The 21,322-nt window shown below is 41.2% G+C and overlaps 1 protein-coding gene and 1 long non-coding RNA gene across 4 annotated transcripts in view; one reads left to right on the top strand and one right to left on the bottom strand.

The window, feature by feature from the left end:
• Positions 1 to 21,322, bottom strand: part of MEGF10 (multiple EGF like domains 10) — a 159,412-nt gene that overhangs the window by 105,657 nt on the left and 32,433 nt on the right. For both annotated transcript variants that reach the window (XM_078067557.1, XM_078067556.1), the window contains exons 2-4: positions 12,455 to 12,592; positions 5,447 to 5,548; positions 3,278 to 3,378 (exon numbers count right to left, since the gene is read on the bottom strand). In XM_078067557.1, the coding sequence (XP_077923683.1) occupies positions 3,278 to 3,378; positions 5,447 to 5,548; positions 12,455 to 12,570 (319 nt within the window). In that variant the 5' untranslated portion in view covers positions 12,571 to 12,592. The remainder of the gene's footprint in view (positions 1 to 3,277; positions 3,379 to 5,446; positions 5,549 to 12,454; positions 12,593 to 21,322) is intronic.
• Positions 208 to 2,273, top strand: LOC144381144 (uncharacterized). 2 transcript variants are annotated; one of them, XR_013445849.1, is made up of 4 exons: positions 208 to 377; positions 603 to 671; positions 1,133 to 1,182; positions 2,138 to 2,273. It is a non-coding gene; the product is annotated as an uncharacterized LOC144381144 (long non-coding RNA). The 2 variants fall into 2 exon arrangements; XR_013445848.1 differs by having other exon boundaries at positions 603 to 1,182.

Raw genomic sequence — 21,322 nt, forward strand, 5'->3', positions numbered from 1 at the left:
TAAACGTAAAAGTTTAATTATTTTGGGGAACAGGTGAAAACCTCATCAAGAAATCATAGACATCTTCAGGTCTAATAATATTTTCCTTATGGAAAATTTTCCAACCATTCTTTTTTTCCCTACCCAGATTCCATTGCCATACCCTGTATTTTCCGTTTTGGCTCTTCCTGCCTGATGACATAATCTGTCTTCTGGACATAGAGCCTGGCCACTCAGCTTGTGCTCTACAGACCAGCAGCTTCTGCGCAGTCTGAGTCTAGGAGAAATGCATCATCGTTGGCAGGATGAAGCAGGGGTAGGTGGAGATGGGAGGATGGAGCTTGCTCTCCAGAAGGAGCTACTCCAGCTACCTGAAGGAAACTTTTTTTCAAATACAGGTATGTATGTGCATGAAATCGCCCTTTTTTGCCTTCTAGGAAAACTCACTACCAAAAATTAAACTAAAATTATAACCGATCCCTGTGTTTCCATTCCTTCTGGTAACTGGAAACAGTTAACAATGGTGACTATGCTAGGTGCCTGGCAGCAAAACCTAATTGAAAAAAGAGATTCTGAAAGCAGAACCAAGAATCATGTGTTCTCTCTTCCTTCCCTATCCACAGGGGTTCCTCACTGGTGCCGGCTGGGGAGGGCAGAGAAGATGGACTGGAGGCACCTCCAAGAACAAGGAAGTAAGGGAAGCTTGATTGTTCTCTGGGGTTAAGCTATGAAATCAACACATCAGAGTGGAGAGATGCAAAATACCCTTAAAGAGACCAAATAGCTCCCAGGCCTCTGAGACCAGACAGAGAGCTGATTAAATCTATTACCATATCTAAAGGAAAAATGTTTCAGTCTCCAGGGGCAGTTGGTCAGATGGAAGGCGTAGAAAAAGGAGAATTTTAGAGGCAAATGCCAGAGATACCCATCCAAGAAGTCAGGGGGACAACTTGCAACCTGTCTAGTGTAAGATAAAGGAAAGTTATTTTTACCATTATAATATTCAGGTATGATGGGGTCATGGGATTGCCCAGCATCCTGAGATGGGCCGCAGTACTGAATGAAATGACAGAGGTGCTGGGTTCTGGAAGGCTGGGACCATGAAGCACTAAACACCGACTGACCCTGCTTGGATCCACGGTCCTCACACCAGCTTGCCGGTAAAATCTAGCTTCCCATGTGCAAGGCCTTCAAGGAGAGAAGGTATGACCAGAAGATAGCCCTCCAGGCTCTGTGTCACTTCATGAAATAGCATCATGACTTTATATATAATTTCTGTCACTTGGGTAATAGAAATGAACCTTGGGAGATAACACCACTCCCTTACCATACTGACCATTGTTCCTGTAAGTTTGAGCCCTCCCTAGCATGGGCACCAAGATAATGTTACCCTGAAGCTTCTGGGAAGTGGCTGGCCCAGACAGCCGGGGTCCACCCCCACCCCTCTGCCCCTGTGTGCACTCAGGGCTTTCCTTGGAAAATTCCCATCAGCCTGGGCCACAGAGATCAGTTGGTGATTATCCTCTAAGATGTTTGATTACAAACATGTAATTTTTCTTATTCGGCATCCTTATTAATCAAAGACATGCAAATTAAGAAAAAAATTAGTAAAGGGAAAATTGGCACAGGGTATAAGCAAAAAAGCATTCCCACATACTGCAGGTGGGAGCATAAAGTGGGAACACACCAAACATCTGAAAAATACGTGTATACCTCTGACCCAGCAATTTTACTTCCAGGAATTTATCTTTACCTATTAATTAAGGGGATGAACAAAGATTTAACCACAATGATGTCTTCTACAGCAGTTCATAATAGCTAAAACATGGAAATCATGTAAATATTCAACAGCTGAAATTTGTTAAATATCTATAATGCAATAACACACTTACATTTGTAGTATGTTACAAAAGTACATTTACTAACCAGGAAAGATATTCACACTGTATTTTTTTCTTTTCCTTTCCTTTCCTTTCCTTTTTTTTCTTTCGTTTCCTTTTCTTTTGTTACATTTTCTAATTTTTTCAATGAACATTTATTACTACATACAGCCCTGGTTCTAAATTAAAGTTGAGGAACTGCCCCTGTTCCTATAAAGAATAGAATCCAGGGGCTCCTGGGTGGCTCAGTCAGTTAAGAGGCGAACTCTTGATTTCAGCTGGGCTCATCATCTCAGGGTCCTGGGATCAAGCCCAGAGTCAAGCCCTGCATTAGGCTCCACGCTCAGTGGGAAGTCTGCTTGAGGATTCTCTCTCCTTCTGCCTCTCCCCCCATTCTCTCTCTCTCTCTAAAATAAATATATCTTAAAAAAAAAAAAAAAAAAGAATCCAGTCATTGGAAGGAAGAGGACACAGACAATATCCATTATATCCATTTAAGTCTTTTCTCCACTTGAGATCAAAGGAGACTCAAACAGGTATAAGGCTTCTCCGAGGTCACCCAGTGCTATTACCCAGCCCTGCAGGTACTTAAGCCAGCATGTGTCCAGTCATTTCTAATGCCTTCAGTTTGGAGCAGAACCTTGTCTCTCTCGATGCTACTCAACACCAGTGTCTTAGCTCGGAAAGCAATGTTGCCCCTCTTAGCTGTGTGTAGAGCCAAAATAGTTGAATACACCCCCTTTTTAATGATCTCTCTTCTCTACGTCCTCAACACAGTAGTCAGAAACCTCAATTGCAAACTTAATTGCACATGATACTCCAAAATTTTCCGAAGTGAATTGTAAAATATCCAACTTCCCTTGAGACATTTCAGAATGAATTGGTGAGATGGGGAGGGGAGACAGAAAGTGACAAACAAAGAAGGTGTACTTTGTGACCCAGACTTAGAGTGGTTTCTTAGTGTGAAAGCTCCTTTGCGTTTTGCAAGCCTCATCCTTCTGTGTACCAGGAAAGAACACACTGGCCTCTCAGAAGCTGCCTCGGGACTCTGGTCAGCTGCGGCGGAAAAGTCCTGCCTCTGTTCCCTTCTGTGACCTGAGTCTAGTGACTCCTTGACCAGTTTCCAAAGAGACATTTATTGCAAAACGGTAATTAACACTGCGACATCCGGCCTTAAATTATCCTTCTATAACGTCTGTTTTCTCCTCAAGTGAGATTCATGTGGAGATTTTTGATAGGACACAGGGACAGAACAACGCTTCCGTCATTCCACAGACCAGGAAAGCAGCAGCCCAGGGTGACAGGGAATGATCCAAGCTGCCCCACCTCCCCAGGCCTCCATCTCAGCTGCCATTCACATGTGCAAACCAGCGCTGGGAAACACAAGCGCCCCACAAAGTGATGGAGGTCTTACTTACGGACACACATTTCCCTGCTTTCATAAAATCCAGGACAACACTGGGATTTGCGCCTATACATAGTCTTCTCCCCATGCCGATAGGCTGTCCGATAACTGATTCTGCACGGAAGGAAAAATCACATTGTTACTTCTTTTGACCAGCAATTTGATCAGAAATAAAGAATTTATATTTTGATACAAAAGAGCTATTAAATATAATAAAAGTATAAAAAACAAAGTACTCTAAAATAGGTAAGAAGGAACATGGACTGTATGTCTTTTTTTTATATATATAATGTATTATTTGTTTCACTCTTGAACAATATTATGCTAACTCTTTTCTTTTTGCTTAAGAATATATATATCTATATTTTTTTAAAGGAGTAGTTTATTTTTTCTTAAAGATTTTATTTATTTATTTGACAGAGAGAAACACAGCAAGAGAGGGAACACAAGCAGGGGGAGTGGGAGAGGGAGAAGCAGGCTTCCTGCCGAGCAGGGAGCCCCATGCGGGGCTTGATCCCAGGACCCTGGGATCATGACCTGAGCCGAAGGCAGACGCTTAACGACTGAGCCACCCAGGCACCCCTTTGCTTAAGAATATATTAAAATTGCCCATTTTAGCCAACCTATACTTTATTTCAAGGGATCAGAAGTTTCATGACTTTCCTATTTCACTTATCTTGAGATACCTCGGGAAGTATCGATTAATTTCAGATATGAGGGGCGCCTGGATGGTTCAGTCAGTTAAGCGTCTGCCTTCGGCTCAGGTCATGATCCCAGGGTCCTCGGATCAAGCCCTGCATCGGGCTACACGCTCAGCGGGGAGTCTGCTTCTCCCTTTCCCACTCCCCCTCCTCCTGCTCATGCTCTCGCTGTCTCTCTCAAATAAATGAATAAAATCTTTTAAAAAAATTTCAGATATGACACTGATCTAATTATCATTTACTTACATATGTTTTAAAAGAAGAATTCAGAGAATTCCTTGAAAAACCTATGACAATACAGTCTCATCCCACTATAAAATAGGTTATATATAGACAAATGACCCTCATTTAACTAAAGCTTCATTCATTCACTGATTTATTTATATAACACATGTTTACTGAGCACTCACTATATTCCAGGCACCGCTCTAGGCATTGGGAAAATAACTCACAGTGAGCAAAACAATATAAAGCCTTGCCCTCAAGAAATGTATATTCCACTGGGGAAGAAAGACCTATAGAATTTAAGTACAGATCCACATTAAACGAATAAATATGTCATATAATGACTGGTAACGATTATATGTTGTAATGAAAAATAAGGCCGGAGTAAGGGAAGAGAGTGTGACAGTATGGGAATACTTGTTTAGATAGAGTAGACAAGGAAAGCTTGTCTGAAGAAATAACATTGAGCATAACATTTAGTGCAGCATAAATCAACAGATGTCATATTTAGACCCATCACTCACACCACTATAAGTATTTTACAAATGAAAGTAAGGTATCAAGGTTCCCTTCCATATTAACATTAATATTTAAGATATTTTTCTTTTCTGTTTTCACATTTATAGGAAAAAAAATATGTGTCTTAAGTTGAGGTCAAATTTAAGTTAGTCTAGGGGTGCCTGGGTAACTCAGTTGGTTAAGCATCTGATACTTGATTTCGGCTCAGGTCATGATCTCAGGGTTATGAGATCAAGCCCCACGTCAGGCTCTGCACTGGAGCCTGCTTAAAATTCTCTCTCTCCCTCTCCCTTTTCCCTCTGCCCCCATCCCCCTGACCCTGTGCACGTGCGTGTATGTGCTCTCTCACTCTAAAAAAAAAAAAAAAAAAATTAAGTTAGTCTAAATTGAGTCAGATATTCAAGTAGAAACATACACTGGAATATGAGTCTCTTGATACCTATGATGTCCATATTGAAGAGCGTCTCCCCCGTTTATGCACCACACACAAGCTGCATGAATTCTTGCTAACCAAATGATGGTAAGCAGTAGACCCTTTCTCTGTAAGCTCCTCAAGGGCACAGACAGCGGTTTTGCTTTTCCGTATCTCCTATGGTTTAGAACAAGGCTAAGATGATAGCAAGCACTCAGTAACTATTCACGAGATGAATGGATGCATCTTCTCAAATGTTTAATGTCCCTGCATTAAAGGACTTCCCAGTTAGCCAAACTCATAAATATATCTGAGCTTCGATTACCTGTGCCGTGTGCATTTAAACCAGTTCAGAATGTCAGTGCAGCTGGTGTAGTAGATTTGATCGAAGGGATGTGGGTATGACTCTTGCACAGTCACTGAGTAGCTGAAAAAGAAGAAAGATAAAGAATCAATATTTCTGATTCTTACATTCATGATATACCATGTATATAAAAAAAATCAGAGGCTAAATTATCTTCATTGGCAACTCCATGCTGACTTTTAAAAGAGAATCTCCATGTTTTTACAGGTTTTTATTTGACCCAGAGCACCAAAAGGACCAATATTAATAATACATTTAAAAGACAAGAGTTCATGTTCTGAATTTCATAAAAGAATTCTCTTTACCATTCACCATAAATTCTGATAATCCCAAATTTACAAACATGATCACCATATATTGCTCTGTATTTAATTCCATCCCCTCATCCCAGGGGTGCAGGGTTAACCCAGACCTTTCACAAGAAGTTTTCGATTTAAATCTGTATGCAAATAATAAGTACAGAGACCATGTGAATATTCATAACAGTACATTTTGGTACAGATTCTGGAAAATCAGAAAGAACATATTTCTCAGGTTGGAACTTGAATTAATTTGGTTTTGTGCGCCTGCCCTACTTCTCAGGCACTGGGAGGATATATACAAGCTCTAAATAAAAACTACAAAGTCTCTAAACATATCGCTGAAACAATTAGCCTGAAATATACATATCCACAGCCTGCTGCTACTTAGCCTGGTTTCCACTACATTTTCACTAACAGCTTCTTGTTAAAGTAAAAGTATGCAATCCTAAGGGCCTGAGAATGTAGGTGGAAAACATCCATAAAACATAAAGAGCATTCAACGTTCAATGTCATAGTTCTTCATTTTAAAGCAGTCCATTACATGCTCAAGAGCTTAGAGTTCCTACCTACACGAAAACCTGGAGAATCCTCTTGGCCGAACAAGTTAATCTTCTTCTCTTTAACAATCTCAAAGATTTTCACTAAAATCTTTAATTCACACTAGCAAATGAAACAGGCCACAATTATGGACTCACTTGCAGCAAATCAATAGACCAACTTCATTATTAGGAACTATCGACTAGAGAAGGTACAGAAGGAATGAGGCTGAAATGTCAGCATGAAGAATTCAGGTTAGAAATAGGGTAGAACCTTCTCATTTGAAAAGCTATGTGGTGTTAGGCTCCCCAACAGTGGGATTTCTTTCTCCAAGTAGCCTCTGTTAGCTATTATGGGCTTAGGCTTCAATAGGAAATCCATAAAATAATCATACTGTTCACACTTTTGTGTATCTCATTCCTTGGGTCACTGCAACTTGATTTCTAGGTAAATTTAGTGATCCTCCACAAATCTTAGGCAGATGCAATAGGCCCTACTGAAAAGATCACTGATTAGCAGAAGACAGGGTTATCCTGATCTGACGCTGAGAAACTAGATGGTCATTAGCAGATAACCTTCCTTCCCTTGGTTTTGAGTATCACATTTGAAAACCAAAGAATCACGGATGGTCTTGAAGATCCCTTCTTACTTGGCATTCTGAATTTCTTACATACATTTTAGGTGATTATTTCCTTCTCTATTGTATGCCACCTGAGGCTACCCACAAGAGCAGGTTCAGATGAGTGTAGGGGATGCAAACCCCCACATCTGTGATATAACTCCTTTAAGCGAAAAGAGGCCACTGTTAAAATATAAAGGTTCTTGGGATGAAATATCACAATAAGGTATTAATGTCTTCTGACCTCTAGCACTGTTCTGAGGTTCAGGTTGATGCAAATTCCAAGACTTCCTCAGCAATTTTTTCCCTGCCTATCCAGCTGCTTGTAAATAGCCCTAAATCAAGGCTGATTAGAAGACAAAAATGTTCTACCAGGCTCTACAGCACTAATTTAACAGAACTAAATTGGATCGTTGGAACTAAACTTGATTCCCATAAAATTTCAAAGGCCGTGTTATGATGGTTAAGGTCTGTCTGCCTTGGTGAGCAGAAGAGATAATCAACAAAGGGATCCCGGCTAAACACATCCCATTTAATGTGGATGGGAGAACAGATTCCATAGGCAAACACGAGAAATGTTTTCACTAATTTCTAGCAGTCTGGAGGATTACTTAAATGAGAGAAAGTGCTCAAGTATATGAATTTTCTCTCTTGCCACTTGCTCTTCACCAATAGCACACATTTGAGGGACGCTTCTCTGGTTTTCGGAGAGAAAAAAGGCTCTTGGTAATCAAACCATTTAGGATTCCAATTCAACAAACAGTTATTTGAACATCTCTGCAATTTCCGCCCCCAAAGAGCTCTCAAGAGGGGCCAGCACATGATGCTAGAAATAACACAACAGGGCTCTAACAGAGAAATACGTACAGTTTTGGGGAAACACGGACACAAAAGGTACTATGCTCTGAGCATTTCTCTTCCACCTTGACTCTTCTGATTAAAATTATTCAGAGCCTCAAATTCAGTTCAGAAGTGACTGAAAACAAATTACTTTGCACATTGATCACAAATAGGCTTCTGGTGAAGTCTATGGGAGAAGGGCTCTAAGCCTCTTCACACCAAATTTCCTTTCTGTTGGTTTTTATACATTCTTTTTCTTTTCCAGACAATCTTGCTCTTCCCCCCCCCATTTTTAATGGTATTCTAATCACACGACAAAATTTGGAAAACATTAACATTAATGAGAATTCTCTAACTCTTACACAACCACCAATAGCATTTTGCTGACTTTTTACAGTCCTCAGGGGTTTTTTTTAGCTTTTTGTGTTAGTTTAGTTTTTTGGCTTTTATTATAATATAATCACACTACTCACATAATTCTGAAAATTACTTTTAAACTTGAGTGTATCATAAGCAGGTTAGTAAATCGTGAATATTCTTCAAATTACGACAGCCAAATAGTCTGTAACTGACTATACCTAATTTGCTCAATACCCACCTACGGTGGAAGAAATAACTTGCTCACTTTTCAAGGGGCCACTTTGTGGAGGCTGTGTGCTTGCATCACGAAGGGAAAGACCTCTGAGAACAGGCCAGCCTCCTCTGGGTCTTTTTTATTTATTTATTTAATTTTATTTTATTATGTTATGTTAGTCACCATACAGTACATCATTAGTTTTTGATGTAGTGTTCCACGATCCATTGATCCATGCAGTACGTGCCCTCCTTAATACCCATCACTGGGCTAACCCATCCTCCGGGTCTGTATCACCGCTTCCAGGCCTCTGCTAACCGTTCACACCTCCATGTTCCTCAGCAGCTGCTCTTAAGTCAGAGCAGGAAGGAACCTTCTTGACTGCCTAGTCCAATCCTGTTTTTATCACAAATGAGCAACACTGAGCTCCCTGTGCTAGCGGTCAGCCTAGAGCCAGCACTAACCCCGGGGCCCCCAGACATCGTCCTGTCCCATGCCACCTCTCAGATGTCATTAGAACATCTAAAGCTTCTAAAGCAAACAACTGGTGCCAAACTGTGGTATAAAGGGAATCTGATCTCAATTCTACACTATTTTCACCACAGAGATGTGTAACTCTTCACCTCCTGCTTGTGTGTTTAATCTTCTCAAAGACACTGAAAACATATCATCACCGGGACTTTAACCTATTAAATATCATCCGGGGAGAAACCCCAGCAAGATTTAATTTAAGGTCAAAGAATGGCGGGGGGGGAGGGGGTGTGGGGAAGCCATCATCACTTGGACACATTCCAAAGTGGTTCATTACATTCTATCTGCCAAAATGATCTTGTTACTTTAATCAGATATGATAATAATCATCATTCCTTATCTCTGCTCGCTTCAGGACTCGCTGCTTCAATTACTACCACTTCTGTGTTCCACCCCCAAGGGGATGGGCAAAGAATGGCTTCTCTTCCTTGGTGCTCTCTTTAGCAGAAACCCCAGTAGATGCCAACACGTAAACTCACAGACCAGGGAAAGGTGATATGAAGAAGGAACAGATAATTCATGGAATTATCCATTTCCAAAAGGCTGATGCACGGGATTCCTTTAATAGCAAGCACCCCTTGTATATTTTAAATGATTTCATTTTCCTTAATTTTATTTTCTGTACGACTTCTCAGAACCACAATGGCTGCATTAAAATGAGGCCTCCTTTTATTTGAAAACTAATGATTCAGCAGGCCTGGGGCAGGGCCTGAGAGTCTGCATTTCTGGCAGGTGCCCAGGCAGGGCTCAAGTCACAGCCCCACAGACTGCCACTGTGAGACGCAAGGTTCCAGCTGAGTCCATTTGGTACAGGTGGGTTGAGATAAGGCAAGCCTCCAATGAGCCCTACTCAGCCCTACCACCAGGAATTCTGTCCTTGACACTCATCTTCCTCTCCCCATTTCCATTCAAGCAGGCTTTGAAAATACAGAATGTGTCACCTGCACCCTTGTTTGATCATTTTAGTTTATATTCCTTTCTCCATTCTTGTCACAACTATTGCACTTTCTTTTACATTTCTTCCAAGAATCATTATCTGGCGTTAAAACAGGAAATGTATCAATAAGAAGATTATGGCTGTCAGTCCTTCTTTCTAGAAGGTCATAGGAAAAAAAATACAGTTGGGAGAAAAAAATCCCCATTATGTCCCTTCTCTTTCTCGCTCTTTTTCCCTCCTCATTAGTAAGTCTTTTAGAGGTTACTCTAATTCCTTCTGCAATGGTTGAACTGCATTAGGTTTAGAGACTAATGTGCCCTGTGCCTGTCCCTCTGTCCCCTCTCCCCATTCCCCCACTGATTTCCATATTTAGCCATTTTATTTCCTGTCAGGTGAGTGTACTCAATCAACAGTCATTTATCCAGCACATGCCCTAAGCAAGGCAGGGTTTTAGACCCTGGGAATTATCCATAGTGAACAAAACATGCAATTATGCGTTGCCAAGTTTCGTCAAATAATGAGGAAAGAATCAGGACAAAATGTACACGTACGAGTGGGTGCTGGGTTACCTGAAGTCTGGCTTCTTTTCTCTTTACAGCCTTTCCCTCAGAGAGTTCACCTGTTCACGTCTCATCATGCTGGAGACTCCTGATTCTGTGCTCCCAAACACTACCGGGCCCATTTCTCAAACCGATCTTAGGCACACGACAGGGCAACCACACTAATCTCTTCCCTCTCAAATCAATTCTCTTCCTTTTCTTTCTCATATGACACCTCCACGCTTTTAGAGAGCAGGTTCTAAATCTCACCTTTGCTGCCTCCTGCACATCCTACAATCCATGTGTGACCAAGATGTGTTGATTCTTTTTTTTTTTAAAGATTTTATTTATTAATTTGACAGATAGAGACACAGCGAGAGAGGGAACACAAGCAGGGGGAGTGGGAGAGGGAGAAGCAGGCCCCCCGCCGAGCAGGGAGCCCGATGCGGGGCTCGATCCCAGGACCCTGGGATCATGACCCGAGCCGAAGGCAGACGCTTAACGACTGAGCCACCCAGGCGCCCCAAGATGTGTTGATTCTTATTTCACAGTATCTTACGAGTTTGATTCTATTCCAAAGCTCTCATGCTCCCACAAGTTCAACCACCAGTGGCTTCTCCCTTTTTCAAATGTGATATGTACCCATTCTTGTATTCACTGATTCATCTTTACTGCTTTAATGGATAGTTATTATGCTCTTTGTAGCTGAAATGTTTATGGGGGGGGTGCTGCGACGATTATAAAGATAATTAATAGGAGGTCCTTCCCCTTCAATTCTATATAATACAGTTAATACCACAGATACATAGAACTTGATTATATACACATATTTCCTCTACAGCTTAAAGCTTCATAATGATACGTAACTCCATGGATTGACCAGGGAGTACGTTTCTGTTACCCTGATTGTAATACTGCGCATAGACATGGGGAAGCCCTCACTGAAAAAAATAATGCTGTGAGTGAGGGACTAGGGTGCCCCTAGAGTGACACAGCTGCTGTGCCTGAAGGGCTCTGAGCTGTGCTCATTTTGACCTGTGCCGACAGTCCTGGCTGGATGTGTCCCCTGTGGTGCGCTGCTCACGGTGCTGGGTGCTGAGAACAGGGAAAAGCGATGGGGAGTTCAATGAAATGGCGCATACAGCTATCAAAACTACCCATTATTCTGGGGTGCTTGAGCGGACTAGAAGGGTGCCGCCTTCTCTCTGGAAAGCCGACACTCGCAATGTGACTTGTAGCTAAAGATGCTTTTGTAGAAATGCAAGCAGCACAGTAGAGCGGTGTAGACCTCATTTGACTATTCTGCCTTAGCACTAGATGGTTTGTACTATTTTTGTGTTCCAAAAAGGACTCTAAGCTCTCTGACAATGACCTGTTGTGTTGTCCCTTCCTCTGCATCTCCTACTGTCCATTGCCCTAATCTGTATACGACATCATCTGCTTTGATGTAATCTCGTCAATCTTGCCCTCCTTCAGGACCGTACTGAGTCTAGTTTTGCTGCTCAAGACCCTCAGCGGTCTGCATGGCACTGGTTTCAAGCCACCTTCCATGCCTAGAACTCTACTCAATCACTGCTATCCACTTGTCTTATTCAGGTCTTTAGGAGCATCTCAGCTGACACTATGTCCATGCGCCCTCTCCAGTGCCTCCAGAAATCACATCGCCCTTTTCAGGCCACATACAGCCCAATTTTTCTGTACCATACTTGGCCACCCTTCAGTACATTATTCCATATTGTCCTTCGCCACTTACGCATTGGTTCCCATGCATAAGTCCAGCTCCCCCAGATTATTGCAAAATAGACTGAGAGCAGGGAGAAGATGTTTGGGAGATCATGTGAATGGAGCTAGTAATATTTTCCCTGCAGGATATGATTGCTCCTGTGTTAGAATCAATAGACCAGAGTTCTTTCACTTTATATTCTGTAAGACCGAGGTGAAGAGTACTAATTTATTAATATAACTACTGGTTCGTAAAAGTAATTTCATAATCTCTTCTCAAAGTCTAATTTTACATGTCAGGCTGGTAATGATAATATATTAAAAAAAACATCAGAAACTACTTCTCAGACTACTCTCAAAACGATTACCTTTCCCAGTGGCTGCACACATTAGGGTCTTCAAGATTCAGGGATGATGCTGTCCTGCTCCAGAGGCATAACGAGAAACAGATAAAGCTCAGGCATGAGTTCAAAGAGATAACCATTTTTTTTTTTTGGAAGAACAACCTACAAGAAAACAAAAATCCCAATTAGAGAAGCATTAAAATGACCCAAACAGAATTCTTTTCAGTACAACAACCATTTGGGACCAGTTGTCGGTAGGGCTGAAACACGCATAACGAGCCATGTGTTTAAATAGACGGGTCACCAGATTTCATGGTCCAAGAGAGAGGTATTTCTTGTGTTGTGCAGGGTGGTCACCATTTTGTAAATTACCAAAATGTGCAAATCATCATTAATTGCCATCACAACAAAAGCCCTTCTCATCCAGGCCAGCCGACATTAAAGGAATCTACCCGAACAACTCAGAGCAACACAGACTTCCAGATTCTCTCACCAGGCATATTTCCCTTCTGGAAGAAGAGGGCTCACAGAGGAATCTGGCCTCATTTGTCCTGGAGGGTAAACGATGAAACAGAAGCTCCATTGACTCAAGAGAGAAGCACCTCAGGCTCAAACTGAGATTCATTCAATAATTCACTCAATGGCCATGGAACGTCTGCTAGGTCTGCTCCATCCTAGGCACTGTGCAAAAACTGGACATCAAATACAGACACAATTTCTGTCCCTGGCCATTAAGATGCCTATAATTTAATAATCATGATGTACATTTCCTACATTTAGTGCTTCCGTTTCCCCATCTGCTCAACAGAAACAAACCAGCCATCTTACAGAGGTTTGTTCGTAGGTGTGCAGAAAAAGGTGTAAGGCTGTTTAGAGGTCGGTGTTAGAGAAAACCAACCTGGTGTTCTTGAGAGGAAGAATGAACACAACGGAAAAGCAAACAGCAGCTTATTTGCAAAAGAGGCCCGCAAAGGAGATACAAGAGGAAGGAGAATGTTCCGTGCAGACGGAACCAGAGGGGAGGGAGGGTCAGGCACACTTTGGGGAGCTGAAATTAATTCAGCCAAGAAAGAGCCAGGGGCATAGCACAAAGGGTTTTGTACACCATTGCCAAGTCCGAGAACTTCACTGAGGGATAACGCAGACCTTGCAGGGAAGTGAGCGAATCTGAGAGACTTTTGGGAATTGAATCAGTAGAACTTGATGACTGAATATGAGAGTAAGAGAGAGGAGTGCTCCCCGGAAGAGCCCCATGGGTAGATGGCGTGCCCATCACTAAGATGAGAAGCACAGACGCCCTCTCCTTCTGGGATGGAAGAAGCGTTAGATCAGGTTCAGATACGTCAAGTTTGAGGTTCCCAGGAGGTACTCACACGAAGTCATCGGCAGGCATTTATTGAACACATACTATGTGCCAGGCACTCACCAGCTCGGGTGTGTAATAGCAGCATGGCCTGTGCCTGGAACTCACGCCCAGCTCCTCACCTCCAGGAACTTACCCCTTAGTCAGAAGGAAACGTTTAATTGGCACACTTATAAAATGATTTTATATAATTATTGCACAAATGGACACGGAACTATAAATAGCTGATCCACTTACTACTTAAAAAGAGAACAGGTATTGACCTGCCTGTTGGTAAACTAGGGAAACTAGTAACAATAGGCCAGATTATGTGACCGAAGCAGTTATTTTCCGGGTGAGAGCTGGCATTTTGAGAAGTTATACTAACTTTCTACACCACAAGGCGCGGAACCAAATGGGAACAAAATTTATTGAATAATGACCTTGTGGTTTAAAAAGATAAGTTTATTGGGATGCCAGGCTGGTTCAGTTGGTGGAGCACAGAACTCCTATTTAAAAAAAAAAAAAAAAAGAGATTGATTCATTTATTTGAGAGAAAGAGAGCATGAGCTCCTGGGCATGAGTCAGGGAAGTGGCAGAAGGAGAGAACCTCAGGCTGACTCCCTGCTGAACATGGAGCCGCCTCAGGGCTCAGTCTGAGATCATGAGCTGAGCCAAAACCAAGAGTCAGACACTCTACTGACTGAGCCTCCCAGGTGCCCTGGAGTGTGGGACTCTTGATCTTGGGCTCATGAGTTCGAGCCCCATGCAGGGTGTAGAGATTACTTCAAAAAAAAAAAAAAAAAGGGTAGAGGGTAAGTTTATCTTCAAATAAACAATAAACAACAATAGCAGCAAAAACCTAACCTTAGGAAATAGTTTATCCTTCAAAGTCAAGAGACTAGATCAAGGGAAGAAGTACTCAATCCTTCAAAATCAAGGCTGTTTATAAGGATAAGTGTATCAAGTATATCGTGACAAGTGTCACACCTGTGTCTAACTGCACAAAGGCTAAAACTAAAGACAACATTTGATTTAGGATAAGGAAATAATATCATGAACGTGTAGGATAACGAGAAGATACTATAAGCCACTATGAGAGGCTGTGAAATCTTTAAAAAGGGAAGTTTCCATCATCACAAAATATATTCTAATATTAAAAGCATAAATGGGTAGCCAAAATAGGGCTTATAAATTAATTCAAATTATCAGTGTTTGTCATGAAGTTGTAAAATCTGAAGCTCAACATTGTATAACCAAAGAAGCTTTTCCACTTAACAAGAATGACGAACAGTGATGATGATGATGATGATGATGATAGGCAATAATTTCCAGACCAGCTCCTGGGAGCCAGGCCCAGGGCGTGGAACCTTTTATGTGCGTGATCTGTCCAGCCCTCACAGTCATTTACCTAAGAAAAAGGTGTTTTTATGATCCCCATTTCACAGTTGAAGACATGTAATACACTGCTGATGTTCTCCTCATTCATCAAAAAAAGCAAACCTCTAATATACTTAGTTGTAACAAACAAGCATGGCAAATACCTCCTGTCTCATTGCTTTATCTATGTCAGGGTAAGTGTTTTGTTTCAGCGAAGTGTGAAATATATATATTAACTTTCATTCTCTCCTCAAAGACAAAACGAGTGCTAGTCAGCAGTAATCTGCTGTCTACTTACCAACAATTACCCCAAATTGGAAAGTTTATATCGTGAGTCACCATCTTAGACTCAAACCATCCATTTTCCAATTAGAAATGTTTAGTCTGTAAAGTTAGAAATTGCTGCAAGCAATGAATCAAACTGCCAAGAAAAAGGAAAAGGCTGTGTGTTTTCCTTTAATGTAAAAATTTTAACGTTAATCTTTTGGTAGCCCTTCTTGCTTTGCACTTGACGTGAAGCTCTATGAAGGCTTTAACCTCTCTGTGGGGATGGCAGGAAAAAAAAAAAAAAGCAAAATTTGGTTACCTCCCCTTTGCTTTTGAAATTTGGCATACAGAAAAATCTAACTGCATTGCCAAGTTGCTGGAGGTGTTTACAGAAGGGAAAATATAAAGACATTTAAAAAAATGTATATATACATCAGCTGGTCTCATTCCCCAAGGATTTTCCAAATTAAAATAAAAAAATTAACTGAGTTCTAAAATAACCTGCATTAGAGTATAAAACATCAAAAGCAAAAAGAATTGCTAGTTCCAGATGCAGGGATCATGCAACCTCACATAAACAGGCTAAAACCCTTTGAGAAAATAATTCAAATGTTATATACCGTGTGGGGAAAAGACATTTCACAGACATGCCAATGAGCTGTAAGAAACTATAGAAATACAACATTTCATTATATTCAGAAACACAGATGTTCCTTCCTTTTGTTCTGTCTTGTTGAATAAAAGGCACTGAGAGAAAAAACCCAAGTAAGAAATGGATAGGGCATTACATATACCATTTCCCTGCTTTATTTGTATTCTTCTATAGGTTTCGCTGAGTAAATGCGGGTACAGTTTTTCCTTTATGTCTACCCTGAAGGAAGAAAGTTCAACACATTTCCCCCTCATTTCTCTCTTTTAAGCTGTGCCATCTTGTCTTACACTATAATCTTCCACTTTGGAGCACGTATGAAAACAAGACACAATCTTTAAAAAATAGAATTATTTCAATTGGAAAAAAGGTAACACAGTGGTGATTTGCTTCATTAAAATAGACATTTGGAAAATATTCAAAACTCTAAATTAAGAGTTCTGCTACCCCCACCCACTCAGTCTTCATCTTCAAATAACTTTCCTTATGGTTCCATTTAACAAAATTTAAAATGTAAAAAAAAAAAAGAGAGAGTCATTTGCATGAACCCCCTAGTGCCAAACTTGATTGCATTTCATATCATTCACTTAATTATTATGGAAAAATCAAAACAGAAAATCAGTATAACTGATTAGCATTGCTAAAGTGCTCCTATTAGAAAAAAGAAACACAGCAGGTAGGATTAACTCTTGCTACCTACTAGGAAGGCAGGCTTTGCTTATTCTCACAAAAACCTCGATAAATAATCAGGTTGAATACAATCCTTACAATGGATGAATCTAGGTTCTGATGATAGGGAGTAGTTTATCAGTGTATTAAGGAGAAATAAATAACAGGGGCGTTGACTTGCTAATTTATTTTTGCAACAACAGAGGGATAAATGATGCCAGACAATCCTTTCTGCCTCTAAAATCTATTTCCTTCCTAGAATCATTAAGTGCACTCATAGAAATAACTTGGGTGCCCTCACCCAGTTTTTCCTCAAGCTCATTTCCCTAAAATCATCTCACAGTTTTCTAAGCGAAAATAAATTTCATGATTAAGAGTAGTCACGTTTCCACAATCCCTACCCCCTCTCTGGGTACCAAAAGCCACCAATTTTCCCTGATCACACCATCATGTTATCTGTAAATAACATACTAGCTTTTCCTCAGAAAGGCTGCCCAAGTGGGACAGAAGGAGCATGCTGTGTTCTTCCTGGAGCTTCAGGCCTGTGACTAGAGTATCAGAGCTCCAGCTTGGGGGTATCAAAGATGTCAAAAGACACTCAGGTGACTCTTGATCTCAGGGTTCTGAGTTCAAGCCCCACATTGGCAGTAGAGCTTACTTAAAAAAAAAAAAAAAAAAGAATAACACTACTGGTTGTCCTGGGAACAACCCCAGATGAGAACTTCCACAGAAATACTACTTTGCAGATAAAAAGAATCCGGGAGGCATTGTTGTGATTTCTGTTTTGACCATCCAAAGCTAGTTATTCTAGCAGCGTATGACTTCAACCAAGCATAACTCTTTCTCTGAAGCAATGCAAGGACCATATATGTTGTGTATGAGTAAAGCCTCATGTTCTTTTGCTCACATCAAACACCACAACAGAGATATTCTTCTGAATCACATTAAATCATCTTATATGGGCAGTCGCACGGCATTCTTTGGAAGGCTCCGAGAATATAAGTTAAATGAGTGCAGCTATTAACACCAAAAACATTTACCAAATCCTATTCTACAAACTTACAATGGTTTCATAAGCAACCAAAAAAAAAAAAAATATCCCCCACACATTAGCAGGAAGTGAGTGTTTCATATCAGTTTTGGCATTCACTGGACACTTCACACCAAGCAAGAACGAGGCAAAGCCCTGCGGCTGCCAGGCTCTGGGCCACCCTGAGGAAACTCACCAGCTACATGAAGAATGGCCACAAACGGACCATTTCAATACAGCACGAGGCAGGCATGGTTAAGCCCAGAAGAAGCTGTTGTGGGAACAGAGAGGTACAGTCTCATCGACTTAACCTGCCAGCTCCACATGTATTATCTAGGTGGCATTAAAGGGTAGTTTGGGGGGAGGGGGACCCTGATCACCCGCACGTCCTCAACTTTGGGAAGTACTCTAAAACACCCCTAGGAATCCCACACACAGCACATGGAAAATTCCACAAACAATACTCACTAAGGATCTAAGTTCAAGCAACTGTGGGGACCATGATGCCTTATAAGGCATGGTCTCAGCCTCAACAGGTCAAAATCTACTAGGGACGAAAATTCTACATAAACTATTATTTGCCAAATGAGTCAACGTAGAAACAAAGGGCCAGAGTTTTAAGAGGAGGGAAAAACCAGTGTGAGCAGTAAAGTTTCATGAAAGAGGTTGAACATGAACAGGAGCGTTCAAAAGAAAAAGAACTAGAAATCACTGAGTATCTACCTCATGCCTTGCACCTCATGTACGTAATCTCATTGGCTGAGATTAAATGTTTCACTTGAAAACAGACAATTAGAACAGCAGAGATTTGAACCAATCTGGCTGATGACTACAACATCTGTGGTCTGTTCTTGGCATCACATCCGGGTAAAAGGAAGCCTTGAGTAAATGAAAACCATGGCAAGGGGCCATGAGGCAAAGAGAGAAGTGGGAGCCAAGCCTTGTGGGTGGAGAGCAGGAGGACTTGTAAGGAATCCTGAGAGGCAGTGCTAGAAAAGTAGGCAGAGCTCAGTGATAAAGGGTCTTGAGCACCAGGCTAAGGAGTACATATGGTTTTATCTTGCCTGCAGTGGGATACACTGAAGTCTTTGAGCAGGGTGCATTATTAGATGAAAGAAGTGTTTTGGAGATTAACACAGAGAGGGTGTGCAAAATCCAACGAAGGGAACAGGGACTGGGGGCAAAGAAAGGGGTGGAGGTTCATGCATTCAGGTTTGGGGTGGATCTGCCCTTGGAGGGGGGGTAGACTAAGGGAAGTATACGGGAAACAAGGGAAAGTAAGAATTGGCGAGACTGGGAGAAATAATAGAACATAGGGTCAATATCAAAGACAGCTGCTGCACCTGGGGACCTCAATCAATTAAGCATCCAACTCTTGATCCCAGCTCAGTTCTTGATCTCAGGGTTGTGAGTTCAAGCCCCATGTTCTCCTCCAGGCTGGGTGTGGAGCCTACTTAATAAAAGAATAATAGTAAAATAAAAGAATACAAAATAAAAAAACTAAGAAAACAAACTTCTGATGTTGATCATGAAAATAAGAAAGTGAAAACACCCAATATCAGAAAAACAAAGAGAGGGACATAAGAACAGACTCATAAGAGATGTTTGGGGTGCCTGGGTGGCTCAGTCAGGTAAGTGACTGACTCCTGATTTCAGCTCAGGTCACGATCCCAGGGTCTGGGATCAAGGCCCACATCATGCTCTGCACTCTGTGCTGAGCGAGGAGCCTGCTTAAGATTCTCTCTCTCTCTCTGCTCCTCCCCACCTCCCAGCTCGGCTCTCTTTCTCTAAAAAAAAAAAGAACAGCTGTTGTGGCTTAAAACATTATGAATTGCAGTTTTATTTGCTCGGTTCAGTCTACTTATCTCCTTTTGGGGAAACAATACCTCTCTTTTTTATAAGAAAAAGAAACTTCAAGCACCACTTCTCATTCCAGGGTTCAGTGAATATAATCATCTTGATCTTCCTAAACTTCTCATGACTTCATATTCCTCAATAACATTCCCACTCATTCTTCTCCATCTGGAGTCCTAATTTATTTGGCCTCCACCAAAAAAAAAAAGCTCTATTATCCCTTTTATAAAATTTACCCTTTCTTTCTTTCTTTTTTCAGCAACTATGCTCTGGCAGCCCTAATTATACCCTAGGGTTGTAGCCAACCTCCAGGCTGACCTCCAACGATCCCTGCCTTGTGTCAGCCCCTTTCTTGATGAGTAGACCGTGCAACCAACAGGATACGGCAAAAACGACAGAGTATAACTTCGAGATCTACGTCATCAGAAGCAACACAGTTCCCATCTTGCTTTTTGGACCACCCTTCTTGCAGGCAGCCGGCTGCCATGCCATTAGGACACTCAAGCAGCAAAGTGAAGCCTCAGGGGAGGCTTCCCGCCAACAGCCATGGGAGTGGATCCTCCAGCCCTGTCAAGCCTTCAGGTGACTGCAGCCCCTGCTGATGTACTGAGCTCCTGAGCCAGAGCCACCAGCTGAGCTTCTCCCAAATTCCTGACACGGACCAAAACTGAGGTAACGCACGTTTGCTGTCTTAAGCCACAAAGTTCTGAGGTAACTGAGCTGCCTCGTGATAACCTGGAGAGTTCTCATGTGCTCGGGGCCTACTGGTCACTTACAAAATACTAAACGGGTGGATTCTAAACTTTTCTCTGGGTTGCTTTTTCATTTACAAATAAATGCTCCTTTTCCTTTCCTGCCTTTGAACTAGTTTTCTATGATGATCTCTGAAAATATATATAAATTGTATATGAAATAAATACATAAAAATTTACTGATAGAAATAAAATTTATATGTAAAATAAATAAAATTTAATTATTTTTTTGCTTTTAACTATTTTGAAATAATTTCGAAGTAATTTAAAGCTATGAATATACAACAAAGAATGACCTTCACCCAGACTCACTAGCTGCTGACCTTTTGCCACATTTACTTGATCACTATCCACTTACATACACATACACACCTTTAACCACTTGAGAGTAATGTGTACTTTACCACTATCCATTTACAAACACACACACACACATTTATCCATTTGAGAGTAATCTGTACATAAAATTATGCCCCTATGCCTTTAAATACTTTAATGTGCATTTCCTAAGAACAGGGACATTCACATATGTAACTATAGTACAATTACCAAAATGAAAAAATTTAACATTGATGCAATATTATCTAATCTAGAGACCTGATTCAAATTTCATCAACTGTCCTAATCATGTCCTTATTTTAACCATCTTTTACATAGAAATTTTTCAAAGGCTTTGCTGAAAAACAAACAACTGTTCTTTCAATCAGCAAACCCTGGAGAAGGCAGTCTTTGCCCTCAAAGAGTTTACAGTCGAACGCGAGAGTGGTATTGTGTCGATGGTAATGACAAAGCAATGTAAAATGGGATTAGGGTCAAAAGAGGGTTACCAAATAAGTTTGAGAGTTGAGAAAATCTTCCCAACTGGTGAGTGGGCATAAAAGATCGCACTGTTGCAGATTTTGTTGGGTCGATGGAGCAGGGGAGGTTGTACCCAGAGGAACCACTGGGA

Source organism: Halichoerus grypus, chromosome 2 (genome assembly GCF_964656455.1).
Source record: "Halichoerus grypus chromosome 2, mHalGry1.hap1.1, whole genome shotgun sequence".
NCBI lineage: Eukaryota > Metazoa > Chordata > Mammalia > Carnivora > Phocidae > Halichoerus > Halichoerus grypus.